We start from the raw sequence: 27,626 nt of genomic DNA on the forward strand, positions 1-27,626 counted from the left end.
CAAAAAAGTTAATCACATAACTTTAATACACAATAAAAAACTATTAAAATATTAACATTATTAATAGTAAAAATACACAACTTATAGTTCTTTCAAATCCAACCCACATAAATGTAATAAAAATACTACTTTGTTGCAAGTACACCAAAATCTATATTTACATTTTTTAAGTATATTTGACAAAGTAAAATTTCTGTTATACTTAATTACATAGAAGATCCTTGAAAAAAATTGCTTAAATAGATTTAAATGATCGGGTGTTATGTAATTAAGTGGGTTAGAATTTACATAGTTTTTATGGATTATCTACTATACTAAAACACACAAAATATTTTAATATGAGATTAGACCATTTAAACGAAAGTTTTCTATTTGTAAACAATAGAAACACATTTAAATAAGAGAAAATAGTTTATCCCTCTTGAAAATCCTATATTGGCATTATCTACATTAATATATAAGATCATGTTTTAAGCAGTTTTTTCTACCAAAATTAGTTTAAGTCGTACTTTAAATTAGTTTCCAAAAAATATTTATAAAAATAAATCTATAAGAAATTAGTATCCGTAGTTAAAATACTTTTCAATAAGAAATCTAAATATTAAAAAAACTTCCTAAAAGAAAATTTAAATGCTTGCGGGTGATGTGATAGAGCCGATTTGAGTTTACATAAATATGGTTATTAAAAAATTTTAGTTACAAAAAATTATCCCTCAGTATCCTGAGTTATCTCCTAAAACTAACCATCAAAATGCAGTTATACAATCTTAAACACTAAACAAAACAAAAAAAATTAACAAATATAACTTAAAATTTTAATTACAAAATATTGTCGCGCGGTGTACCGCGGGTTAAAATCTAGTTTTTTTATTTCTTTTATCCTACAGGTAAAAGAATAAGAAGAGAGTGTTTGGATACACTTATAATCTATCTAGGATCCGAATGACATAATGCCAAATAGATCAAATCCGCGTCCCATATACAATTTAATTTACCTTGTTGCCCTTAATTTTTTTTTCTCTTCTTCCTTTGTTTGCTCGTAGGGGCAAAGTATGAAATTTTTTGCAAAGTTTTTTTTTTCTGCTGGAGTACTCTCCAATTAATAGTATAGATAATAGTTAAAGAACAAAAATTGTCCTATGGTACAACACAGAGTAAATCCTAGAATGCAAATCTTTGATGATTTATATTGACAATTTCAAAAGATACTCAATTTTTGATTGATAATAATTTATTATGGAGGGGGTCAAATGGCGAGTCATTCATCATTTCATTTGTTTGTTTTATTAATATGAGAATATTAGATATATAATATTAAATTGATTAAATTACGATTATGTAAAAAAAATCTATCTTGCGGTATACTACGGTCAAGTCCTCAAATTAACAACCAAAATATAATTATATAAACTTAAACAATATATATATATATAACTACAATTTTTTAAAAAAATTGTTAAACAATCGTTCCGCAGTATACCGCGAATTAAAATCTAGTTATACTAACAAGAAGTTTGGCAAAGAATATTATTCTAACAAACAAGCAAATGGTCAAAATGTCACTTATATAATGTTACGTTGTCTTATACAAACAAACAAAAATGTTGAAAGTAGTAAGTAGTAACTAATAGTTTTTTGTGCATCGATATTAGAAAGATCTGATGAAAGGTTGAAACTCTTGATCTCTTTATAAACGTAGATTGATTTGGATTTTCACTTCTTCTCTTGCCAAGATAACACTTTCTTTAGTATGTTTCCCACATTATGCTCTTCCCGTTTTGGAACTCCGGATTTCAACCAAACCCTCTTTTTATATATATATAGAGTTGTTTTGTCTTCTTTGCTTATCCCCTCATGTGGATATGTGAGGAGTTAAGTCAGAATCTTTCTTTTGACATGGAGGTCGGTCCCAGGAGCTCAAAATTGTTGTAATAACCCGTCTTCCATAAGTCGATGGAGTGTTAGGCAAACGTGAAATCACTTGATCTTAAACTACATCAAGCTCAACCAAACCCATCTTTTTTCGTGTTGGATATTCCAATAATAAATTCCTCCGTGTAGTTTCATTCCATAACTGGCCACTAACAACCAACAACGCATGCTCCTTTTTTTTTGACATTAACCAACAACGCATGTTTGTCAACCATATTACAGTTCTTGTAGATTGATTTCATCCTACTTCAAAAAAAAAAAAATATCTATTTTTGGTATCATTAAATAGTTAGTCCAAGACCCACATTAATTGTTTTTTCTAGTTGTGAATCCCATCCAAATCAATCGATAATTTTGGTATCATTTGAATAGTCCAAGACCCACATTAATTGTTTTCTTCTAGTTGTCAATCCCATCAAAATCAATTCAGAGGCACATCAATTTTTATATATTGCAAACCAATACTGATTCATCAGAAAAATACAAATTTAATGAATGTTTGGCCACACGGAAAGTAAATAATAGTAACATTTTATTTAGGGTTCCCAACAATTTGGATAATCAATGTCATCACCGATACAAGAAGAGTCAAAAGAAATTCCGAATATGCCAATAAAATTACAAAGTGTAAATAACGTATAGTAGTTGGACACCACAAGAACAAAATAGAAAGTTACATAATCATATTAGTCACCTCATCCTTGAGTTTTGCAAGGTCCTCTTCAGGCATCACCACACTCACAATCCTTGCAGACTTTTCCTTGGGGAAAACCAAAACAACACCTTTGTCCCCAACCCCATGAATCGTGTAGTTTACAAAATCCGGCTTCCCCCCTTTGATCTCAAACTCGTACATATCTGCCATGTCAAGATTCACAAACGTTAAATTTGCACCGTACGTGATAAAATCTGAAGACCCTCTATCTTCTTTTATCATCTGCTTGATCACACCGTTTTCTTCTCTTTTCCCACCCGCAATCAGTGCAGCTAGTTCGGATATCCCAATCATTTCGTCCTTTCTCTCCACTACACTTATTACCAAGTCATCATTCCAACAGGTTGTAGATCTTTTACTGTCGCAAATGGTTATAACATTTGTGTTTGTTTCGCCACGGATATTCAGTAGCGACTTCCATATCAATGCATAGAGAATATCAATCTCCGAGAGAGGTTGGTCTTGCGTGGTGTACTTGGCAATCAAACGATCAAGTTGGTTGAGGCTAAAATTAAAAACGTATCTCCCCATCTTGCATTTATTGGCAAGTAACCAACAGTTGCCAACCGATTCTATCTTCTTTATGGAAATAGCTTCATCATTATGGTCATGAGAGGTCATTTCGGGGGTTTTCGGGTAAACGAGTTCGGGTAGGCCATGACCCGACATTAGCTGTCCAAGTGTTTTCATGAAAGTTGATGCTGAAAACACATCTCCTAGAACATGTGTCCAACTCAGCCCAATAGAGAACCCCCCACATTTAAATTGAGTTATCTGAAATACGAGATTCAAAGTAAAAAAATATATTTAATTTAATCTTGCCAGATTTGTAATGACTCATTCACATATGAAAAATATATTTTTTTCCTCTTCCACATAGCATATATAATTTTTGGAATGAAGTTGAAATGAATGTTTGATAGTAACTACTAAAGATTTGCTACATTATTAATTCACCTGCATGGGAACTTTATTGATCCATAAAACTAAAATGTGTGTACCTGGAGGAAAACGAGTGGAGAGAAGAAAAGATCAGGACCAAGAACGTGATCGTAGACAAGGAACCGGTGGTCAATGGAACGATCTTCCAAGTCGAGCCACTTCTCCACCGTGAACTCTTCGACGTTGGCCTCGACAATGCGTATGCCACTGTCGTTGCAGCGAATGTAAGGTAAGGCTAGACCAGAAGAAGGGTCGTTGTCGTTTTCAGGCATCCGGATCCGACCAGAGACGTGATGATAAGATTGGAGTAGAGTAAACATGGTGGTCTTCAAGTCGGAGACGGTAAAGTCACGTTTACCCTTGAGAAAGTAGACGGCACGGACGTAGTGGAGCTTCATGGCTAAGTCCATGGGGGTGAGCGGTCGTGGCTTGTTCTCGCCTACCACAGAAGCAGGGACCACCGAAGAGAGCCTGACACCGGTCACTGGGCTTGCCTCCATTTTTTTTTTGTTGAGATAGAGAGCTGATATGTGTCATGTGCCTGAATGGGATGTGTTATATAAAATACTAAAGTTTTGAGTTGGGACCGGACAACTGTTTCGGTGGCGGCAACATTAAATGTAGGTGGGATTCGGGTGTTTAGCAACGACAGGGTTGGACAGTTAAGTGATCAGATCCATCTAATTACCAACGACCCTTCTTTATTACATTCACCATGTCATATGGCTTCAAGCAACAAACGCCCATGTACGGGTTGTAGCCAACTAGAATTCTTCACAAGATACTACTATTATTATTATTAGTTTTACTCAAACAAGTTACATGAATCCAAATAAAACAAAATACAGTTTCCTATAGTAGCATTATTTCCAGCAGCAAAAATGATAAGAATACGAATGTGGGACACTTCAAACGCATTCACGCAACAAATTTTCCTGATAATGATTTTACAATATTGTAGCATTACTAAATCTTGAGCAAAAAAAAAAAAAAATTTATTTTAGCGTAGAACACACCAGCCAACCATTCTACTCTCCAAGATGATCATCATTCGCTGTTGTATCTCGTTAAGAAAATGAACACTGGTCATTGAACAATACCTAGCTCGAAAGAGTCGTCGGTGATCTTTCCGGGTATCCTGATCGTACTCCAGATGCTTGTATTTGGTGTATTTCACTAGGCCTATTGTCCTGATCAATTGCTTGACTCATCGCATGTAGCCTCATCTAGAGAAGCAGCGAGGTACTCAGCAAGACTCTGTTGATTATTGCTAGCCTTGTGGGAAGCTTCTGAGGTCACAGATTTTTTTGGTGCAATGGAATTGGGAAGCCAGGCTTGACTTGTTGAGTTGCTGCTAGAAGAACCTGAGCAACTCTTCCATAAGACTGGCTTAAGATACTTCCAAGGATCTTCAGCCATAGAGTTGGAGTAAAATCGTTCTGCCCCTAGTTCCACGGGTCTTCTTCCTCCATCTCTCCCAAAGCTTGTGTTCATACCGCGTCCTCGGCTTCTACCTCTTCCTGAGTTAGGATATGTGTTTCCAGCCCAGTTAGAGTTCTGCCGTCCGTAATGGGAATATTGTGGAGCAGTATTGTTGTAGCTGCCTCGACCACCAAATCTATTATTCCCCATGTCAGGATATTCTGGAGAGAATGGTAAAGGACGAGGTACCCATTGAGGTGGACCTAAATGGTTAACTGGTGGAGGCCTATAGTTATAATTCCAAGCGGCGGGTGAACCTCTGTGTGAGGGTGAAAGATGCGCCATCCCTCTTGGTCCGGTATGCAGACTATTACCATCATAATGAGCTGCTTGAAAACCGCCATGATTGGTATGTGCCTGATACTCACTGCCCAAGGATCCTGTTCACAGTTAAAACGCAAGGATCAGAACAAGAATACTGCTCATTGTCAGAAACAGAACATGAATTTTCTGTAACTGATGTGAACATAGTACTATCAATTCCTAGAAAGGGAAGCATAAAGGGATACATATCAAATTAAGGTAGCAGAAGTTAATAGGTTCGGAAACTTATTCTTGATGAAGACTGACAATTTTATTCCTTCAATGATCTTGAATTAATGATTACAATCACGAACACGTTACTAAACACTAACAATGAACAAAACTATCCTAAAGATTTGATGTAGAGATCACCTAACTCTCCCAAAGCCAAGAGACTTCCTTACAACCAGATACTACATGTTAATTCCTGAATATGTTCCATCTTATACTAACTAACATGCTAACTAAGTTAAACTGACATGGTACTACTTTCTTGTGAGTGTGTTAGTAAAAAAAAAGAACCTGGAACAGACGATGGAAACTGCGGCGGCACTGGGGAGCTGGTTTGGTGATGATGAGGAGAGGAGATGTATTGTTGCTTAGGGGTCTTGTTTCTCTTGAAACTAGAATAAGCAGACATGGGGTCTGTGTAATAATCGAACCTTGGCTTTTCAAAAGACTCCTGCTGGTGAGTAGATGTCTCAGCCAAGGGATTAGATAAGTGACCTGTGTTCACAGAGGCTTCAAGACCTATAGAATCATCATCGTTCTGAGCAGCAGCTTCCATTCGCATTGCTTTTAACATTTGTTTTCGTTTCTCTGAATCTTCCATTGTCTTGTGTTACTCAATGTAAATCCAACTACAACGATCATAAAGGAAAATTTTAGAAATCAATCCCATCAAATCTAAAAGACGAGCTATGCACAGTTAAAAGCATTAGATACAGAACACAATCTGACCCCTAAAACACCAAATTTTTCAATTATTCAGGTATCTAAAATTGGGGAAATAGAATCGAGAGTGATTACGAACCTTGACAAGGTACCGTTTCCCCCCAAAAATCTTCACTTCCTCGTCGCCAAAGGTCCAAGATCGGATTGAAAACCCTGAACTGAAGAAACAAAGCCTTTTTTTCAATATTAACGAAGAATTCCAAATCCGGTTCGTGTTCAACCGTATTTAATTTTTCAATTAAAGTCGGTTTACTGGTTTATGACGATTGAAATCATTAAACCAGACCGGGAAAATTTATCAATTGCACGAAAACAAAGTCCCGTATTTTTTCAATTAAAGCCGGTTTAATGATTTACTACGATTGAAATCATTAAACCAGACCGGGAAATTTGTCAATTGCAATTTGCAAGCACGAAAACAAAAGTCTCGTCGTCTCTCTCAGTTGTTCGTAACTCGATCGACGCCGCTACGTGCTCCTTTCAGGTGATCTGCTTCTCCGTTTGTTCATTCATCTCTGTTGTTTTCTAGATTTGTTTCGATTTAGTGTTTTGTCTTAGCTTTCTAATTTGAATTCTGATCAGATTTACCGGGGAAGTTGAATCCAACTCTCGCTTTCGGCGGAGAAGAATGCACGGCCGTCCAAGGAAAGCTTCTAAGCCAGAAGACGAAGCAGCTTCCGCTGCTAAAGCGGTTAAGCTTCGGTCTCTTCAGTCTCAGTTTATGACTTATCATCACGAAAAAATGTACAATCTTCTCTTTTCATTTCGATCTCATCAGTTTTACTTGTTAGAATTCTTACAGGATCCTTTGTTCATCATCTACTAATGATCATCATGTATGTTGTGGTATATTGGTTTCTAGTTATACCAAGGAAGCTATTGAGTTGAGCACGAAGCTTTTAGAGATCAATCCTGAGGCGTACACGGCATGGAACTATCGCAAGCTTGCCGTGGAGGATAGCCTTTCCAGAATCGGGCCTGATCCAAACTTGGTCAAGCCCATTCTTGATGAAGAACTCAGAGTGGTGAGTTTTTCCTACCAATAAGTAAAAAAAGGTCTTCATGAAAGTAGCTGCTCATGATTTGCTGTGAATTCTGTTATAAAATTCAGGTAGAGAATGCTTTGAAGCAGAATTTCAAGTCCTATGGTGCTTGGCATCATCGGAAGTGGGTTTTGAGTAAAGGGCATTCCTCCACAGGGAATGAATTGAAACTTTTGGATAAATTCCAGAAGCTGGATTCCAGAAATTTTCATGCTTGGAATTATCGCAGGTGAAAAACTATGGTATCTCAACACTTTTTTTTATGGTGCATTGTGTATGTCAATCAAAGCTTTGCATATTAATGTGTTGTTTGTTCCTTTTCAGGTTTGTTGTAGAGCTAACCAACAGGTCAGAACAGGATGAGTTGCAGTATACAGATGATATGATCAATAACAATTTCAGCAACTATTCTGCGTGGCATAATCGTAGGTACGCATTATTATGTAGTAAACTGTATGGAAACTCTAGTTACATGTTCGTTTTCTAAGAAACCGAAGCATTAGATTGATAGTCGCATGCCTTGAACCAAAGTAATTAATAGTGCATAAACGGAGTTCATCCTGGAAGGATGCATTTGTTCATGAACAATATGAAGTTTCCTCTGATGGAACATTCATCTTTGGGTTACGTGGCTTGTTTATAGTTTGGTTGATACTATTGCTATTTGCTATATATTTATGGGATACTTACAAAAGCTAAGGCTTAGTTACTATAGCTTCTCGATTCAGTAAACACTGTTACACCGCCAAGGTGTTCCTCACATCAGCATATTTACCTGCCTGTATCAAAGGCACTATTACCAACGTATCTTTTTTGTTGTTTGAAATTCTGCAGTGTACTTCTTTCAAGTTTGCTAGCAAACAGGGCTGATGGATTTATGCCAGAGAAAAGGATTCCTGATGAATTTGAAATTGTACATCAAGCTATTTTTACGGACCCAGATGACCAAAGTGGTTGGTTTTACCATCTGTGGCTACTTGATCAAACTGTTAATGTGGAGTCTCCTCTTCTGACTTCCTCTTGGCCTTCGCATGGTTCCAGTGTCATTCTATCTGGAGCTGGGTGCTTGAATGGCCCTCCTTCTAACGTCACTACTTTTTGTTCTGAGACGGGTTCTTTTCCACTGATTCTCTACTTTGACCAAGCTGTTGGTGGAGTTAGCCCGTTGACTGTTACAATTGATTCTGAACTAAAAGGAAACGAGAACCTTGTTTGGGAACCAATTTCGAATAAAAGCTCTCAAGTATCTTGTGTATGGGTTGCTCGTCTGAAATATTTTAGTTCACAACCTTGTGGAAGCAAGGATCACAAAGTGAAAGTCAGGCTTGGGAACTCTCCAGGAATTGTTTCTTCTAGAGGATATAATTTCAGCGCTCCTTATGAGTTTGTCTTTACAGTGCATGTTCAAGATACCGCTGAAGATTCTCATTCTCAAGAGAGCATTGTTTCATGGACGGATGGTTTTGAACTTTGGGATGCGCAGTCAAAGGATTTGAACTCTCTTTTCACCTTGGATCAGTTAAACAATGGGATTGATTTAAAATGGCGTCAGGCAGCTATAGATTCTGAGATTGAATGTTTCCGTCTATTGGCTGACAGGTATATCCTATATACTTCACTGTTTCGATGAGAATGAGAAATTGTAGTCTTGAAATTTGTCCTCTTTTTCCTTTTATAGCAAAATTGGAAAGCTCACCCTTGCGAGGCTTTTGATGGCTTCGGAAGCTATGACGTTGGATGCTGCGGTTAAGGGTGTTTATTATGAAGAAATCCTCCAGCTGTATAATGATTTGATGGCACTAGATTCTTCGCATCACCAGTACTACAAGAATGAACACAGCGTAGCTTTTCTCCACAAGGTATTTAGTCTTCCTTTTCGTAGTTTATCTCAAGTTGAGCTTCTGCTCTTTAAAAATTCCATCAGATTTATGATTTTCCCTACATTCTCATCTACAGTATAACGCTGATTGTTTGATTCTAGATTTTTATAAAATTTCTGTTTCATCATGCCTACTACTCATAAGGAGAATGTTCATGCAGGTGACTTCAAGCAGTGAATCCTTGTCAAGACACCTTTTTAGATATAGGGATATGAACAATCTTGTATGTCTCCGGCTAAATAAGTTATCACTATCTCGGATAGCCTCTGTCGAGAAATTGCTGTTTGTCCAAATGTTAGACCTTAGTCACAATGAGCTACATTCAACTGAAGGTAAAGTTGCTTGATTCCAGCTGTTGCATCTGTGTGATAGATGTGATTAAATGGTGTATGTGGGTCTTGCAGGATTGGAGGCAATGCAACTTCTCTCTTGCCTAAATCTGAGTCATAACAGAATCAGAAGTTTTTCAGCGCTGGACTCTCTAAGACATGTGAAGCAGCTGAAGGTGTTGGATGTTTCCCACAACCACATCGGCAAGCACTCAGTGGACACAACACGGTACCTTTGTTCTTCACCGCTCTCTAATTCAGACTGGAGTCAGGATGGTGTAAGAGGACAGAATCCAGGATTGGTCACCAAATACTGGGATGCGTATTTCGTGTTAAGAGATTTGAATCTGAAACAATTAGATATAGCAGGAAATGAAATTGCAGATGATGAATTCAGCTCTTTTGTCCTCCAGGTTGTGCCAAAGCTTGTATGGCTCAATGGCCAGAAACCTGGGAATTAGATCATAGGGCCAAGTTTTTGTATTTGTAGATCATCAAATTCCCAAAGCAATTGGGGTTCTCTTACTTGATGATGGTTGTTGTTGTGATTTGTTTCTTAACAGTTAACAATCTTATTTATACCTTTTTATTTACCAAATTTGGCTTATAGTCCCTGAAGATCTGAATCCTTTTGCTCAGACTGAATCTACCCAGATAAATTTTGGTTTTGATTCGATAGAAACATTTTGAAAGATAATAAACATACACAAGCTACTAAACATGTAAAGAACCTTTTCTCTATTCCTTTTGTTTTTGAGTTTTGACCAATCAACTTTTAATGAAACAACTTTTGATGACATATTGCATGGATTACAAATTTACAACAAATGCAACGGTCTCCAACTGCAAGAAACCAAATCTCATAATTTTATTTTATTCTTTGTCTCACAAGTAAGACCATATAAAAAAACTATACTATACAAACAAAAACCAAAAGAAAAAATAGCCTTCCATTCTTCCAGGCAAGGCTTCGTCTCATTGATTTTTCTAATTTAAAATCAAATTCAGGAGCTAATCAACGCAAAGCACCTACAGTGTTTATGTTAGTATTGTAAGAGTGAAGTATTTAAACTATAGAATGGGAGCTGTTTTAGCTGGAATTACCCCTTTGTCTCCGCCCATTTGTATCAGCTGCACCGGAGATTTTAGTAGCTTCTTTAGTGTATCTACTATGCCACCAAATGCTGGTCGCTGAGCCGGCTCATCTGACCAGCAAGCTTCCATCAGAGAAACCAAAACTGGAGAGGTATTGGGAGGAATTATAAGCCGCCTGTTCTGGAACGCAACTGCTCCAACCACCTAATCACCAGACCAAGATTCAAAAGATATAGTATAACTAAACTCTAACAAACACTAAAGGTACCTAAGTTGTAAGCTCATGTGTGAACACCAATTTTGAAGAATCATATGTTACTTTGGAGAGAGAAGAGAATGTTTGTTACCTGAGCAGGACTGAGTCCATTCCAAGGCTGTTGCAAAGTAATCAACTCCCATAGGACTACTCCGAAACTGTAAACATCTGATTTCTCGTTTGTCGGCTCTCCTCTAAGAAACTCTGGAGCCATCCACTCAGGCTGTTAAAGCAGACAAAGAGAAGAAGTTTTACATGTCAGAACATATTTTTCCATATTCCACAGTAATTAACATCTTAGGAGAGCTTACTGTTCCTGCAACAGATTTTGATGGTATGAAAGTGTTTGCCTTGAATCTTGAAAGCCCGAAATCGCAAACCTGAGACAGGGGAATGGTTAAGGTTTATATGTTACAGAAAGAAGACGATGGGAGGCTTTGTATAAATCAAGTTTTTTGTGGTTTAATATTATTACCTTTACTGTCCAGTTCTTATCAACCAATAAATTTGGAGATTTCAGGTCCCAATGCACTACTGGAGGATTAAGACAGTGTAGGTAGTTGAGTCCCTTGGCCTAGTCCAAATAAACACACTTTTTCAAGTTTCATACAGAAGAAAACAAAATGAAAGATAAACATAAATTGAAAGATCACAAACCACATCCAATGCCATACGTAGCCTCCTCCTCTGATCTAGTAACTCCCCAGAAGCTGGCCTATGGATGAGGCGAAAAAGACTGCCCCTGTTTCAAGAAGTAACACAGAAACATAAGCTAATAGGTAATGCATACGTTTAAGATGAAACATCATAGATATGTTTAACTATATGACTTTGGCCTGAACAAACCAAAAAAAAAAAGTATACTGATGAATTACCTTGGTAAGTATTCTGTTATTATTGACAAGCGAGGTCGCTCTGTCACAGCACCCATGAAGAGAACAACATTTGGGTGACGAACACGTTTCATTATTGCAACCTTCAATCAAAATCACCGGATTGATCAGAGTTAGTTTCAGAAAGTGATCTCATGGAGTTAGTTATTCAGAAGAGACTAATCTGCTTGCTTTAAATACCTCTCTCAGAAATTCTCTGAATTGGTCATCATGGAAATCTTGTATGGACAAAATCTTGACAGCCACATCCTTCATCATAAACAAAAACGTAATAAACATCTTGTGCTGAAAAATCCATCAGAGTAGGAGTGGGAGCTACTACAAGGAGAAAACACATTAAATGAGGAACTTTGTTAAATTTGAAACCTACTGATCCATGCCACTCAGCACGATGGACAGTTCCAAATGATCCTGAAAAAAACGTAGAGAAAATTTCACCAGAGTTTTTGTTATTAAAGTGCTACATCAAAAAGTATTTTGTACTCTCAAAAATCATAGGAGAAGGACATACCAGCACCCACACGCTCTTTGATATGCAGTTCATTCCATGAGACCTCCAGCCAATCTGATGCCAAAGAAGGCTCAATGGTCAAGTACGGTGAGATGGCGTCAACAGGTAACCTGCCTTTTTTATCTTTTCGAGTGTCAGCTTCTGTTATCTCTGATTCAACTGATAAGTCCCCCTTTGGCTGCTTGACAGGAGTTTTTTCAATTGGATCTTCTGATAAAATGGTTTCTTCTTTGAAGATTTCTTGTTGGGAAATCTTTTCTTCAATAAGGTTTGGTATATCAAGTGGTAGAGCTCGAAGAACTGATTCTGACAAAACCACTGATGATGTTTTTGTGAAGCAAGTTTGATCAACATGAGCACAACATATTGTCGCTGCAATATCAGGCAACTCAATTTCTTTGTGTACATGGCCTTGACTCCCTACAAATAAGAATTCAATTAGCATAATTGATCTCAACTATAGACCCGCAATTTTGAATTATAATGGTCTTACATATTCTGCTAACTGCAGCCTACCTGAACATTGAATATTTTCAGAAAGATCGCGTGAAGCCTTTGACTCTACAGTCTTACAAGGAGATTTATTATGCACGCAAGGCCTGGAATATTCTGTAAGATGACTCATTCGAAGAGGTGATGGAACCTGACACTGTGTTCCACCGTTGATAGAGGAATCCGGATCATGGACATTTCCTGGTTCCCCGATAAGGTCAACTACATATTCCCTGTTGAGAAATGATATCAAGTATATACTCAAAATGTGGAACATATATAAACTCAAAAAGATGTATTCAATGCCACTCTAGAGCTAGCACAGAATCAAGGACATACACAAGTAGACCCCTGGAGAGGAGAGACCCATCTGTTAGTAAAACATAAAGAATCAATAAGGGGTTTAAATAGAAGCAGGTAGAAACTTTCTAAATACCACTCCCTGAAAGTCCACAAGTGTAGGAATTAAATCTAGTGTTGGTAATAGCCTGAAAGTCTACTTACGTAGTTAAGTAGAAAGAGAGGGAAACAAAAAAAGCCAATGGAGGAGGCTTATAAAGCTATCAAACCTTGGAAGCTTCCTGTCATCGGCAATCTTGACAAGGCAAGACGATTGGTGGCCCTCTTTACAGTACCTGCAACCTCGAGCTATCCGGCATGGTAAACCAATGTAATCAGCCAATTTCTGCATATTCATGATACACAAGTCAAGATGCAATACGGTCGACAATTTTTACTTGTTTAAACCAGTCTAGCTTTCTCTATTATGTGCGTTCATGGGTCATGGCTCACCTTAAATAAAATGGCACGATGCCGGCAAAGGCCCATCGTTAGACTACCTATAGGAAGAATGATACACTTCCGATACTCCTTGAGTCTATTGCTAACTAGTTTCCATCGTTTCTGTAGATCACCTTCCTCCATCTGGAAACTTCCCCTAAAATCTCTAAAATCTCAGCACACAAATCTTATCGTATATATGCACAACTATGAAGTAGGCGAAACTAAATCACAGAGAAAACTGAAGAAGAACAAGAAGAGAAAGTAGTGTACCCCATATAAATGGCAACAAGTCTACCAAGTTTCTCCACGAGCAGTAACATGTTGTCAGAAGAACAATAGAGCTCACGTGCCTTGTCCTCCAGTTCTTTAAGACGCGAGTCCTCACGTCTGTCAATCAATACCACTTCCATTGATGTATCAGTCGGCTCAGTCTCCTTTAGTAACAAAAGAGATGGAAGTCGTTTTCCTTCCTCCGAATTGTTACACATCAACCAAAGATACGGATCCATCCCTAGTATGCTGTAAAACCCATCTGATATTTTGTCACTGTATGATAAACAACCGCTTACCTGAAAAAAACAAAATGGAGAAAGAAAAAATCACAACTCAGACCTAAATCTTACCCATGGATCATTTAAGACGAAAGTTCATATACGTACCCAAAAACGGTAGGAGACAGTTTCAGTGCTCTCTGTATGAACCAACTCAGCGACGAGGTTAGCTTGAGAGGTTAACCTCATAGCAAGCGTGACTTGCAAGTAATAGCCTTCTTTTGACTTCTGCGCTAAGCTTTGGTCTTTGCCCTCTTCCCTAACTTCAACTTCTTCTTCTTCCTCCTTGGTCACAGAGACACGCGTGGTGGTGGCAGTTTCCCTCGCGTCTGTCGGACTGGAGAAATTGGAGAAATTACCGTCCAGCGTCGTCCCAGAGAAGAAACTTCCAGCGAAACTGCTGTCACTAGACATTCGAGGAAGCGAAACCTCCCTATCAAAGCTCCGGTCAATGTTTCGCTCATTCATGGTAATCGCTCGAGCGGAAGAAGACGACGCCACAATGACGGAATCAGGAGAAGAAGCAGCAGGAAGCGGAGCAGCCGCCAACAAAAGCTCTCTCTCCTCCTCGACGTCGGTAGACATAGAGAGGCGCGTAGGTTTCACGCGTCCAGTAGTAGCGGCGGAAGAAGACCGAGATAAATTGGCCTTCTTCTCGGCCAACCACTCATAGAAAGCCGCTAGTTGCTGCTGCTGTTTCTTGTTCTCCGACTTGCGATCATTGCTGAAAAGATCTGAAACGGCGGAGCTATTTGAAAGCAGAGGATTAGATGAGAACAGAGTCGTCTCCTTCTCCTTGTCGCCGCCGATGACTCCTCCATTAGATGATTTATTAGTATGATCCCTTTCAAATCCAAAACTCTCACCAACGTTAGACGAAGATTTCTTGTCGTGAGAAAAGGAATCGAATCCACGATCGGGGAACTGCCTCGGGAAGAAGTAAGTAGTCCGGTGAGGCATTTCGTTTAAAAAAAAAAAAATTGACAGATCGATCGAACGAACAGGAAAATGAAAATGATCGCAACTTAGGCTTTGCTTGGTTTCTTCGTTCAGCCAAAACCCGTCATTGAATCCAGAGAACAAGAAACACAAACAGAGACGATCAAGACGAATATAGCAGAAGCAGAGACAAAAACTGAACTCGTGGTGAGAGATTAGAGAAGCTTGCTTGTTTTGATCAGTTCTCTTCCCTATTTCGTTCAGATTGCTGTAGTCAAATCGTCAACCACTGGAAAAGGGGGGGGGGGAAAAAAAGACCGTAGAAGCTATCAAAAATGGTTCACCGGAAAACAAAAAACACACGGTGGTTTTTAAGTGTGGGGGTGGGAGAGAAGAAAATAGGGTTTTTGTTGTTGGATCAACAAGGAGAGAGCGTCAAATAGGTGTTGAGAGATTTGGACAACAAAAGAAAGGAAGGATGAAGAAGGAGAAGAAGAAGAAAAAAACAGCAAATTAGGAATAAAATATTTGAAAATTGTGTATTTATTTTCTTAAAAAAACTTTGAAAAGGCATTGGGACATGGGAGAAGAAGGAGGGAGAAACTTTATGTGAGGAGCCTACACGTATACTTTTCATGCAATAAGATAATGACACGTGGATTATCATCCTACTCATGCATTTCTTGTTTGATCTCAACCTCATGAGCGCAGTTTTTTTTTCCTACTTTATAAATAAGGTAAGGATGACTAATGACTGGACTAATGAGCCATTCATTGTTCTAGATCTTGTGGGTGTCTAGATGCTTACTCTCTTCTTAGACATTTTTTATTTACTTACACCAGAATTTTACACAAATCATTGATTTACTACCATTTAACCCTTTTTTAATTTGTATATATATATAGTTTTAAGCTAATTACATAAATATAAAGTTAGCATATGTTGTTATATATGTAAAGTGAAAATTGGCTTGATGGATCTTCAGTTTATAGATATATATATATATAGGTTGGTAATATTTATAGTTAGTTGTGTTTTGGGATTTAGAAAAATTAAATTTAATTAGTTTTAGATCATATGATATTTTAAAAACAGTTCATATTTTATGTCACTATTTGTCTCCCCTGGATACGACGCACGCACACCATTGCATCTTTCTGATTTTGTTGGAAACGTAACATAAGAAGTGCGTGATATTTCACTTTACTTTCCCCCGCCCGCATTAACTCCTTTATCTTCGCTTACATGTGAGCGCTTTTAGATTGTCCTTAGTTTCTTACATAGTTACCAATGGTAACTTACCATCCCACAACCAAACTCATTTTCTGACTTCTGAGCCAGAACTATCTCTTACTGTAAAAAAACCGAAAAGGTTTCTATTATTTCCCAACGCAAGAAATGTTTATTTGTATCTAATATCAACGTTCAAATGTTTTATCTTTCTGTTACATTAATTAATATCAGGCAGGTGCAGGTAATATTTCTGTCAGTACAAATGATAATAATACAGGGGATGCCTCACAAGAGTGTTGTTTAGCTGTTTTGATACCTTTATATTTTTGGTTTGGTGACGCCTTCAGATTTAGCTCGTGAGTCGTGACTCATTCACTTATTTCAATCGAAAGATTTTCTATATACAGACTGCTTTGTTTAATACATTTATATGCTATGATACATGCATATATGAGTCTCTTTTATGGTGTACTGATACAGATAACCCACTAAATTTATTCGTCTTAGATTACTTTTAATTTTGTTTGAACATAACTAAAATAAAAGAAAGCACAACGAGTCGTCACGAGGATCGAGTCCACGTAAAGCGACACCTTCTCTTCTCGAATAATCTCATCATAAATATCATAATCTATTCAATAAACACTATTAGTATATAACTATATTGTTGGCAGGAAAAACATTATCTTTTTTTTTCTTTGCTTGTCATCAAACTGGTTGGACGGTTCTCTTTCTTCCAGTTCCATACACTTTTTGTGTGGTTAATGTATATTCTATTTGTTATGTTCACCAATAATGTGTTGTTAATATTAGATAATCTTATCTAATTCGTGGTCCCTTAGCAGGATTTAGTTAGTAATCCACATGGTTTGGTATGCTATGCGTATGCACACATCCTCTATAAACTAATCTTGTAAACTAGGATTGAGATCTAAGATGCATTTGTCTCCCATTCGAACACAATTTGATATTTTAGAAACGGGAAACAAAACTGTCATTTATAAGTTAGCTATTTTGATAGGTAGTGTTGGTTGGGATTTCGGAATACAACCAAAAAAATAATAATAAGAAAAAGATCTCAACAGTGTTGAATGGATTAGTATTTGACTATTGAGACAAATACCACAACTTAAGGTTAATAACGTTTCTTCAATCTGATCAAAATCTATTTTGAATGGTACGTCAGACGCAAAGTCTTTGTTTCCCCTTCACAATCGACTTTACCTTTTAACATCACCATGTCACAGGATATGGTTACGGGTACAGTAACAGAACTATTCTGATCATCAAACTCTTAAACCAAAGACATCTGATATGGTATTTGCTTTGAGGTTCGGTTATGGTTTCTATAATACATGTGATGATGAGAAGAGATAAAATTCATAACGGAAGACCAACTGATTCTACAAGGATTTCTCCTACTTTCACCGATTCTTATCACAGAATCTAGTGATTACCTAACACATTAGAATTTTCCCCATTGGCAAGAGAAACCAAGGAAGTGTCTTCTTCAACAGTTGCAGGTTCAGAGTTTGAATTGTCAGCATCGGCAATACTACCACCCTCGCCCTACAAGTAAACGATCATTCAAGCTCTGTCTTATGTGTGTTAAAACCAACAAGAAACACAGGGCGAAAAATGATAATATAAAAGATTACCATTTTGATTAAAGGCAACTGATTCTCTTCTTTGAGAGATCCCTCAATGTACCCTACAAGAATTGAACAGTTTAAAAATGTCAAACATATTGGTATATTATGACCTGATCATAGTAAAAATATGATATATGTGACAATAATATGAAGTAGGTGATGTATTTATATCACTCTGTGGAGATTTGATACGCACCCTGTTAGCCCAGAAAAGTCCACAGGCATTGCAGAGAGTCCTGGGGCCGGAAGGGCCACGTCGCATCATCGGTGTACATTTGGAACTAATGCCGCAGTGAGTACACCTACGTAAGAAGACACTCATGATTAAAATAAGAGCAAGAAAATTTTCGCACATTAGTGGAGAACACGAATTGCAGAAGCAGTTAATTGGAAGAGACAGAACACACGATATTTCTGGATGGCCATCATCTTGGGCAGAATCTTGATCTGTGCCTGAGTTATAAGCCCCATCGGTCATCTTTGAAGAGGTGAATTGACCTTTATTGCGCGCCATTCTGGTAAACGCTAACAAAGGTCAGAGACGCAGAAAAGTTGGCAGCTCAACTACAAGCATATATTCTCATATACTACAGCAAGCCATGGACAATGAAGCCTGTGTAACTACATGGTCACCAAACTTCTTGAAACAAATAAAAGAAAAGTAGCAAGATAGTAAACTAGTTGAATATGAACAGATATTGTTTCAGCTCCTATCACATAATAAAAGTGAGGAAGAAAATTACTAGCTTAGCTATACAAGAATACCACGTTTTAGACCCCAGTAAATATGAAAGAAATATGTCAGCCTCTTCAAAGAGTAACTACGCAAGGATTTTGTTAAGATCCGACTTATAAAATAAAAGCTAGCTCAATACTGAGGGTTCCCTTAGGCCTAAGAAATTGGTTAACCAATGTGGGATGGTTGTAACAAACTTTGGCATAAATAGGTAAAAAGACTGATTCGCAGGTGTAGCGCCGTAATCTAGAATGACAACAACTAAACAACTGAACTAAAAACAGATAAATCCCCTGACCTTAAAGCCACTTCTTGGCGAACACCGTATCTTACTTTCTTCTCGAAACATCTAGCATTCCTCTTCTTCCGAAACCTATCCAAGGATTGCGCCCGTTGCGGAAGGCTACAGCGGCTTTGGTATTCTACAACAGGCTAAAAAAAAAATAACACCAAAATGACAAAGGTGGGAATCGAGATGAAGTGAGCAATTCAGACAGAAGTTTGAGCACGCAAATAACAAAAGTTACCATATGATTCTGCTGATGAGCTAGTTCCATCACCTGCGGACCAGAAGCGAGCTCAGTAGAACCACCCAACAGAGACAAGACAGCATCGACCTATCAAAACCAATTTCCCAAAGGTTTGGTAAGACTATGCAGAATTATGCATTCACTTGAACAAAAAGAGTCAATTTTTACGTGCCCTAAAGCCATCAGACATCAGATGCATCCGAGAGAGAGAGAGAGAGAGAGAGAGAGAGAGAGAGAGAGAGAGAGAGAGAGAGAGAGAGAGAGAGAGAGAGAGAGAGAGAGAGAGAGAGAGAGAGAGAGAGAGAGAGAGAGAGAGAGAGAGAGAGAGAGAGAGAGAGAGAGAGAGAGAGAGAGAGAGAGAGAGAGAGAGAGAGAGAGAGAGAGAGAGAGAGAGAGAGAGAGAGAGAGAGAGAGAGAGAGAGAGAGAGAGAGAGAGAGAGAGAGAGAGAGAGAGAGAGAGAGAGAGAGAGAGAGAGAGAGAGAGAGAGAGAGAGAGAGAGAGAGAGAGAGAGAGAGAGAGAGAGAGAGAGAGAGAGAGAGAGAGAGAGAGAGAGAGAGAGAGAGAGAGAGAGAGACTTCTTACGAATAACAAAAGGGGGGAGGGGGGCAAAAGTAGAGATCACTCACCTTGTCAGGACCAACAGCATCAAAAACGTAAACTTGACCACGGAAGGAGATCGTAAGCTGATTGGAACCTTCAGGAGGCCGAGAAACAAGTAATTCAGAGGGCTCGGATCGGTGAGCAACCAATTGAGAGCCATCGGGAATCAAATCGGAACCAGTACCACCATAGATGGAGTCAGGATGAGGGATTTCATCCATATCGTCGTAGGGAATGTGACCGGACGTTGCGGAGGCAGAGACATGGTCTTCACCACCAGCAGAGTCGTTGTTGGGGATAAGCACCGGTTGAGAATGGCGACCATACATCGGGAAACTGCCAAAAAGGAGAGCTTTTTTTTTTTCACATTGATTGAAGGATATGGAGAAAGCAAAAATAAAAAAGAAACCCTAACCCTAAGAACAAGAGAGGAAGGAAATACTAGTTGACATCGAGAATTACAGAGCGAAAGAGAGGAGAGAGAGAGAGAGAGANTACGAATAACAAAAGGGGGGAGGGGGGCAAAAGTAGAGATCACTCACCTTGTCAGGACCAACAGCATCAAAAACGTAAACTTGACCACGGAAGGAGATCGTAAGCTGATTGGCACCTTCAGGAGGCCGAGAAACAAGTAATTCAGAGGGCTCGGATCGGTGAGCAACCAATTGAGAGCCATCGGGAATCAAATCGGAACCAGTACCACCATAGATGGAGTCAGGATGAGGGATTTCATCCATATCGTCGTAAGGAATGTGACCGGACGTTGCGGAGGCAGAGACATGGTCTTCACCACCAGCAGAGTCGTTGTTGGGGATAAGCACCGGTTGAGAATGGCGACCATACATCGGGAAACTGCCAAAAAGGAGAGCTTTTTTTTTTTCACATTGATTGAAGGATATGGAGAAAGCAAAAATAAAAAAGAAACCCTAACCCTAAGAACAAGAGAGGAAGGAAATACTAGTTGACATCGAGAATTACAGAGCGAAAGAGAGGAGAGAGAGAGAGAGAGACTGGTCGGCGCGTGTGGAGGAGGAGGAGGGGGAGATTAGACCGTCGTGAAATTCACCAGACGGTTAAAACAAAACCAAAAAAAGTGACTTTAGGTAAAAACCGCAGCACTTGTTCCGAGAGGCGACCAGATGACTCTCCACTCAACTTGATTTTAAACCAATTACAAACTTGCACAGTTGTATTTTCTAATAAAAAATAATAATAAAAAAAATTGTTGTAAACTAGAGAATGGAATGAAATAATTATTTTGTTTTTATTATTGATAATCGAATAGAGATTACATATATATAGTGATTATAAAGTCTAAATCTAAACCGATTAGGAGATGGGCCGGTTATGGAAGTCCACTCCAAGTGTTTTACAACACTCCCCCTTGGATGACATAACGGTGCTGATGCTAAGGGATCGATGCAATGTGCTTGGGGATGTTGCCTCATTAAAACCTTACCAGGAAAATCCAGTGGAACAAACCATAGTGAAGGAAAAAGAGTACAACACACATCACTCCCCCTGTTCCAAGCATCACTCTAAGTCCTTAAGCCTCCGCATACCAATCTGGTGTGTGAGCTTCTTGAATGTTGATGCCGGTAAAGATTTGGTGAAGAGATTGGCTAAGTTGTCGCATGATTGAACTTGCACCACTTGAACTTCTCCGGCCTTTTGTAGTTCATGTGTGAAGAAGAACTTCGGTAAAATATGCTTCGTCTGATCTCCCTTGATGTAGCCTTCCTTGAGCTGTGAGATACAGGCCGTATTGTCTTCGTATATAATCGTGGCCTTCTTATCGTCGTCCATGCCACTATTGGTCCGAATGTGTTGAGTCATCGATCTCAACCAAACACATTCTCGGCTGGCTTCATGAATTGCTAAGATTTCCGCATGATTTGATGATGTGGCCACAATACTTTGCTTCATAGAACGCCATGATATCACTGTACCACCATGTGTAAACACATAACCGGTTTGAGACCTTGAGTTGTGTGGATCCGATAAATAACATGCATCAACAAAACCAACTAAACCTTCTTTGTTATGGTGAGTATAATATAAACCCAAATCTGTTGTCCCTTGTAGGTAACGAAGTAAATGCTTAATTCCATTCTAGTGCCTTTGGGTCGGACAAGAACTAAATCTTGCTAGGAGGTTCACGGCAAAACTTATGTTTGGTCTAGTGTGGCTAGCCAAGAACATTAACGCTCCTATAGCACTGAGGTATGACACTTCAGGACCGAGAACTTCCTCATCGGCCTTCTTTGGACCGAATGGATCTTTATCCAAATCAAGACTTCTTACAACCATTGGGCTGGTCAATGGGTGAGCCTGATCCATATTAAACCTCTTGAGTACCTTTTTGGTATATGCCTTTTGATGCACAAGGATTCCATCATTTCTGTACTCAAGTTGCAATCCCATACAGAATCTTGTCTTGCCTAGGTCTTTCATGTCGAATTATTTCTTTAGATATTCGACTGTTTGGGCGATTTCCCCAGAGGTCTCAAGGATGTTTAAATCATCCACATACACTGTTATAATAACAAACCCTTTGTTTGCAAACTTCTTTATAAAAATACATGGACTGATTGGGTCATTCTTATAGTCTTCTTTAGCTAAATACTCACTTAATCGATTATACCACATTCGACCACTTTGTTTCAGTCCATAAAGGGATTTGTTCAGCCTAATGCAGTACTGTTCTCGAGAACCACTCTTATCTTTGAGCTCAATACCCTCTGGTAATCTCATATAAATCTCATTATCCAGTGGACCATATAAGTATGCGGTTACAACATCCATTAACCGCAAATCCAGTTTTTCTCTTATAGCCAGACTTATTAAGTACCTAAATGTTGTTGCATCCATCACAGGGGAGTATGTCTCCTCATAGTCTATTCTTGGTCTTTGAGAGAATCCTTGTGCTACAAGTCGTGCCTTATATCTCACGATTTCATTATTCTCATTTCCCTTTCTTACAAAGACCCACTTATGTCCCACTGGCTTTTTTTTTCAGGTGTTGTCCTTAAGATCGGACCAAACACACTTCTCTTCTTTAAAGACTTTAACTCCACGTCAATGGCTTCTTTCCATTTTAGCCAATTTTTACTTTGAATGCACTCTAATATAGACGTGGGTTCATTATCCTCATTTATTTCAAGTGCTACCTTGTATGCAAATATTTCATCGATGTCGACATCTTTTCGGTTCCATTGAATTCTAGACATGATATAATTGATTGAGATCTCATTATTATCAATACCTTTAGGACCTTGAGGTTCAGCGTCCCAAACCTCATTTGGTACCTTAGGATTTGCCGCAGCCATGTCTGTATTTTCCTTAACCTCGGTTTCATTTGCACCTTTCTTAGATTTCCGAGGGTTCTTATCTTTGGAACCTAATGGTCTACCTCGTTTTAAACGTGGGTTAGACACTGTAGCAACTTGATTATTGTGTTTCTTCTGAACATCAATACGTACTGTTGCATTACAAGCTGGTATGTACGATTTTGTTACTCTCTTTGGATCAGCAAAGGAATCTGGCAATTGATTAGCTAGCTTTTGCAAATGTATAATTTTCTGGACCTCTGCATCACAGACTAGAGTCTGAGGATCTTGCCAATTTAAGGATGTTTGATTCCATGTTATTTCTTTGACCAGCTTGCTTGTCTTTCCACCCAACATAGGAAATTCGGATTCTGTAAATTGACAGTCCGCGTATCTGGCCTTAAATAAATCTCCTGTAGTTGGCTTAAGATACTTAATAATGGTGGGAGACTCATATCCAACATATATTCCCATCCTCCTTTGAGGTCCCATCTTAGTTCTCTGTGGTGGAGCAATAGGTACATAAACGGCACACCCGAATGTTTTTGAGATGGGAAATGTCTGGCTCATGACCCGTTAATAGTTGGGATGGTGAATACTTATGTTCACTAGATGGCCTGATGCGTATAAGCTCTGCTGCATGTAAAACTGCATGTCCCCAAGCCGACACAGGAAGCCTTGACCTCATTAACAATGGCCGAGCTATCAATTGTATTCGTTTAATGAAGGATTCAGCCAATCCATTTTGTGTATGGACATGTGCCACATGATTTTCCACACTCACCCCCATGGACATATAGTAATCATTAAACGCTTGGGATGTAAATTCACCAGCATTGTCTAGACGTATAGTCTTAAGTGGAAAATCTGTAAAATGTGCTCTTAGTCTTATAACTTGAGCCAACAGTCTAGCAAATGCTAGGTTCCTTGTTGATAACAAAAAAACGTGTGACCATCTGGTTGATGCATCGATCATAACCATAAAATATCTAAACGACCCACAAGGTGGGTNCTTTAACTCCACGTCAATGGCTTCTTTCCATTTTAGCCAATTTTTACTTTGAATGCACTCTAATATAGACGTGGGTTCATTATCCTCATTTATTTCAAGTGCTACCTTGTATGCAAATATTTCATCGATGTCGACATCTTTTCGGTTCCATTGAATTCTAGACATGATATAATTGATTGAGATCTCATTATTATCAATACCTTTAGGACCTTGAGGTTCAGCGTCCCAAACCTCATTTGGTACCTTAGGATTTGCCGCAGCCATGTCTGTATTTTCCTTAACCTCGGTTTCATTTGCACCTTTCTTAGATTTCCGAGGGTTCTTATCTTTGGAACCTAATGGTCTACCTCGTTTTAAACGTGGGTTAGACACTGTAGCAACTTGATTATTGTGTTTCTTCTGAACATCAATACGTACTGTTGCATTACAAGCTGGTATGTACGATTTTGTTACTCTCTTTGGATCAGCAAAGGAATCTGGCAATTGATTAGCTAGCTTTTGCAAATGTATAATTTTCTGGACCTCTGCATCACAGACTAGAGTCTGAGGATCTTGCCAATTTAAGGATGTTTGATTCCATGTTATTTCTTTGACCAGCTTGCTTGTCTTTCCACCCAACATAGGAAATTCGGATTCTGTAAATTGACAGTCCGCGTATCTGGCCTTAAATAAATCTCCTGTAGTTGGCTTAAGATACTTAATAATGGTGGGAGACTCATATCCAACATATATTNCCTTTTAGAGCTGGGTTAATACAAAGGCATTACTTAGTTCAATATATGTGCCATTAGGTAATAATATGTGAGCTTGGTCGTAGCCTTCTATTAAGNTGAGATGGGAAATGTCTGGCTCATGACCCGTTAATAGTTGGGATGGTGAATACTTATGTTCACTAGATGGCCTGATGCGTATAAGTNAAATATATATTGAAATGAAATCATTGAATTTAAACCAAAATAATTATCCAATACATAAACCGAAATTAAAACATAAAAGCATAGAAATTAAACCAAATCCATAATTAAAGCTAGTTATCTTCTTTAAGGCAATCAGAAGTCTCATAGTCTAGTGAATCATCATTCTCATGGTCAAAGTTATCTTCACCATCGAGATGCACATAGTTGGCTTCTGGGTTTTTCTTCAAAATCTCTTGATATGCATCAATAAGATGTTTGGGTGTTCTGCAATTCTTGGCCCAATGGTTAGACATACCACATCGGTGACAAACCGATTTAGCCTTGGATTGTGGTTTAAAGGACCCACGGCCCCTACCACCACGGCCTCGGCCTCCACGGCCATAACTATCAAAACGGCTAGCTTGGTACTGTCCACGACCACCACATCCTCTGCCACCACGGCCACGGCCATAGTGTCTTTCTCTGTGGACATAGTTGGTCTCCTTGGGCTCTTTAGGCTCTTGAGGGGTTTTCTTTGCTAAGTCAACATTGTGAGCTTCTGGTAACGGAGCTGTACCAGGAGGTCTCATTGCACTATTCATCATCAATAGCTCATTGTTCTGCTCAGCTAGTAGTAAACACGAGATTAGGTCTCCATAGGTTTTAAACCCCTTTTCATTGTACTGTTGCTGAAGCAGTATATTTTTAGTGTGAAAAGTAGAGAATGTCTTCTCTAAGAGCTCTTTCTCGGTCACCTTAGTACCACACAACCTAAGAAGTGAGACAATCTTAAAAAGCTCTGAGTTATACTCATCCACGGATTTGTAATCCTGGATCCTTAGGTTTTTCCAATCAAATTGAGCCTTTGGTAGTAGCACCGTCTGTTGGTGTCCGTATCTGCGTTTAAGCTCTGTCCAAAGGTCAAGAGGATTTTCTATGGTGAGATATTGATTCTTGAGACTCTCAGCAAGGTGATGGCACATATGCATAATGGCCTTGTACTTTTGCTCGTCAGTACAGTTAAAATCTTCCTCAATGCATTCAAACAAATCCTTTGACTTTAGCATGATCTTAGTGTCCAATGCCCATTGCAAGTAATTGTCTCCAGAAGCATTCAAGGCGGCATAGTCTAAGTTGTTGAGCCTTGCCATCTGCATAATACAGAAATAGACAACCGATTATTAGCATGCAGTAATAATAGAGCGATCCATGCAATAAATATTTAGGTCATGCGGTATTTGAGACCAAAACATACCTTAGGCCATGCGGTATTTGAGACCGAAACATGCCTTGCTTTTTGCTCATTATTTTTCGGTTTTGGTATGCATGGAAAACAAACAAAACTAGATAGAAACTAGCATGCAACAATTTCCTTTTATTAAGTGTTTCTTTTTTCTTAAATAGTTTTGAGTTTTAGAAAATTTCCTTTTTTCTTAACATTGGATAATAACAAAATATTTTTCTCAAACCTTTAAGTTTATATTTATAATTAATTTAGAAATTATTCAAATTTATTTTATGCAAACACATAATAATTTCCGATTTTAAATTCTTAGTTTTAGGGTTTGATTTTTTTTTTTCAAACACCAAAATCGGATTTAGTCCTTAGAATAATTAGATTAAATTTTTTTCTATGAATTTCGGATTTAATAGTTTAGTTTTAGGGTTCTTATGCAACAAACAATCAATTCAAACAACCCTAAACATTTAATCTAAGCAATTCGGATTTTCAGGTTTTAGTTCTAAGGTTCTTATGCAACAAGCAAAACTCAAACAATCAAACAATCATAGCCGAATTTTAATCATAGCATAATTGGTGTAATTAACAAACAATCTATGCAACCCTAAGCAATCGGATTTTAAAGTTTTTAGGGTGTTAAGGATTCAAAGCTTATGAACTTGTTTGTTTGATTGTGTACTTGTAGATTTAAAGGTTCCAATAAATTAAGAGATCAAGTTTCGATTTATGGGTTCTAAGGAGGTTTGATCTTATTTACCTTCCACCGTTTTGGGGTTGACTGGATATGAACCAGGAGCTAAAGACCTCGGTTTTTACTTCTCTCGATCACGAACCTTGGCCTAGATAGGAGGAAGAACCGATTCACGAATAGGAGCTGCTTCACGAACGGGGACGGAACGCCGGACAGAACTCACCCCGGACAGCAGCGGACCACGAACATGGATGAACCACGAACAGAAACTGATCGTCGAGTATAACCACGAACAAAAACTGATCGCCGAGTATAACCACGAACAAAGGAAGAAGGCGACGACGGTTTTAGGGTTTTAGGGTTTTAGGGTTTACTCAGTTGGACGTTAGAGCAAGTCGTGCTGATAACGTGTTGTAAACTAAAGAATCGAATGAAGTAATTCTCTTGTTCTTATTATTGATAATCGAATGGAGGTTACATATATATAGTGATTACAAAGTCTAAACCTAAACTGATTAGGAGATGGGCCATCGGCCATGGGCCTTACACAATAGGATAAGTAATAGGCCGGTTATGGAAGTCCACTCCAAGTGTTTTACAACAAA

The 27,626-nt window shown here is 38.4% G+C and overlaps 4 protein-coding genes and 1 pseudogene across 6 annotated transcripts; 1 reads left to right on the top strand and 4 right to left on the bottom strand.

Annotated features, from left to right (window-relative positions):
• LOC104717827 (protein ECERIFERUM 1-like) lies at positions 2,446 to 4,129 on the bottom strand. The gene is made up of 2 exons (XM_010435458.2): positions 3,649 to 4,129; positions 2,446 to 3,421 (listed from the first exon to the last, which is right to left on the bottom strand). The coding sequence occupies exons 1-2, from the start codon at positions 4,087 to 4,089 to the stop codon at positions 2,606 to 2,608; spliced, it is 1,257 nt and encodes a 418-aa protein (XP_010433760.1). The 5' UTR covers positions 4,090 to 4,129; the 3' UTR covers positions 2,446 to 2,605.
• On the bottom strand, positions 4,489 to 6,509 carry LOC104717828. Its single transcript, XM_010435459.2, has 3 exons — positions 6,408 to 6,509; positions 5,897 to 6,234; positions 4,489 to 5,451 (listed from the first exon to the last, which is right to left on the bottom strand). Exons 2-3 carry the CDS (start codon positions 6,204 to 6,206, stop codon positions 4,784 to 4,786), a joined length of 978 nt encoding a protein of 325 aa, XP_010433761.1. The 5' UTR covers positions 6,207 to 6,234; positions 6,408 to 6,509; the 3' UTR covers positions 4,489 to 4,783.
• Positions 6,695 to 10,187, top strand: LOC104717829 (geranylgeranyl transferase type-2 subunit alpha 1-like). The gene is made up of 9 exons (XM_010435460.2): positions 6,695 to 6,812; positions 6,911 to 7,072; positions 7,191 to 7,353; positions 7,440 to 7,600; positions 7,696 to 7,800; positions 8,206 to 8,970; positions 9,050 to 9,230; positions 9,412 to 9,583; positions 9,656 to 10,187. The coding sequence occupies exons 2-9, from the start codon at positions 6,957 to 6,959 to the stop codon at positions 10,039 to 10,041; spliced, it is 2,049 nt and encodes a 682-aa protein (XP_010433762.1). The 5' UTR covers positions 6,695 to 6,812; positions 6,911 to 6,956; the 3' UTR covers positions 10,042 to 10,187.
• LOC104717831 (serine/threonine-protein kinase CTR1-like) lies at positions 10,302 to 15,629 on the bottom strand. 3 transcript variants are annotated; one of them, XM_010435462.2, is made up of 15 exons: positions 14,270 to 15,628; positions 13,881 to 14,179; positions 13,620 to 13,764; positions 13,397 to 13,512; positions 12,852 to 13,060; positions 12,336 to 12,755; positions 12,195 to 12,235; positions 12,005 to 12,073; positions 11,807 to 11,907; positions 11,589 to 11,673; positions 11,407 to 11,505; positions 11,243 to 11,311; positions 11,023 to 11,154; positions 10,685 to 10,879; positions 10,302 to 10,609 (listed from the first exon to the last, which is right to left on the bottom strand). In XM_010435462.2, the coding sequence occupies exons 1-15, from the start codon at positions 15,119 to 15,121 to the stop codon at positions 10,592 to 10,594; spliced, it is 2,850 nt and encodes a 949-aa protein (XP_010433764.1). In that variant the 5' UTR covers positions 15,122 to 15,628; the 3' UTR covers positions 10,302 to 10,591. The 3 variants fall into 3 exon arrangements, with proteins under 3 accessions (XP_010433764.1, XP_010433763.1, XP_010433765.1); XM_010435461.2 differs by having other exon boundaries at positions 10,302 to 10,879; positions 14,270 to 15,629; XM_010435463.2 differs by lacking the exons at positions 10,302 to 10,609; positions 10,685 to 10,879 and having other exon boundaries at positions 11,070 to 11,154; positions 11,248 to 11,311.
• LOC104717832 lies at positions 17,594 to 20,974 on the bottom strand (annotated as a pseudogene).

Source organism: Camelina sativa, chromosome 10 (genome assembly GCF_000633955.1).
Source record: "Camelina sativa cultivar DH55 chromosome 10, Cs, whole genome shotgun sequence".
In the NCBI taxonomy this organism is placed as follows: Eukaryota; Viridiplantae; Streptophyta; class Magnoliopsida; order Brassicales; family Brassicaceae; genus Camelina; species Camelina sativa.

What these genes read in the sequence shown, in the direction of transcription:
- LOC104717827 (XM_010435458.2), bottom strand. Translation starts at nt 4,089, where the DNA reads ATGGAGGCAAGCCCAGTGACCGGTGTCAGGCTCTCTTCGGTGGTCCCT. An exon ending in CTCCACTCGTTTTCCTCCAG is followed by an intron (nt 3,422 to 3,648) that starts GTACACACATTT and finishes CTCGTATTTCAG; the next exon opens with ATAACTCAATTTAAATGTGG.
- LOC104717828 (XM_010435459.2), bottom strand. Translation starts at nt 6,206, where the DNA reads ATGGAAGATTCAGAGAAACGAAAACAAATGTTAAAAGCAATGCGAATG. An exon ending in GTTTCCATCGTCTGTTCCAG is followed by an intron (nt 5,452 to 5,896) that starts GTTCTTTTTTTT and finishes AACTGTGAACAG; the next exon opens with GATCCTTGGGCAGTGAGTAT.
- LOC104717829 (XM_010435460.2), top strand. Translation starts at nt 6,957, where the DNA reads ATGCACGGCCGTCCAAGGAAAGCTTCTAAGCCAGAAGACGAAGCAGCT. An exon ending in ACTTATCATCACGAAAAAAT is followed by an intron (nt 7,073 to 7,190) that starts GTACAATCTTCT and finishes ATTGGTTTCTAG; the next exon opens with TTATACCAAGGAAGCTATTG. An exon ending in TGAGCTACATTCAACTGAAG is followed by an intron (nt 9,584 to 9,655) that starts GTAAAGTTGCTT and finishes TGGGTCTTGCAG; the next exon opens with GATTGGAGGCAATGCAACTT.
- LOC104717831 (XM_010435461.2), bottom strand. Translation starts at nt 15,121, where the DNA reads ATGCCTCACCGGACTACTTACTTCTTCCCGAGGCAGTTCCCCGATCGT. An exon ending in CTTGTTGCCATTTATATGGG is followed by an intron (nt 13,765 to 13,880) that starts GTACACTACTTT and finishes TAGAGATTTTAG; the next exon opens with GGGAAGTTTCCAGATGGAGG. An exon ending in ATAACAGAATACTTACCAAG is followed by an intron (nt 11,674 to 11,806) that starts GTAATTCATCAG and finishes TTCTTGAAACAG; the next exon opens with GGGCAGTCTTTTTCGCCTCA.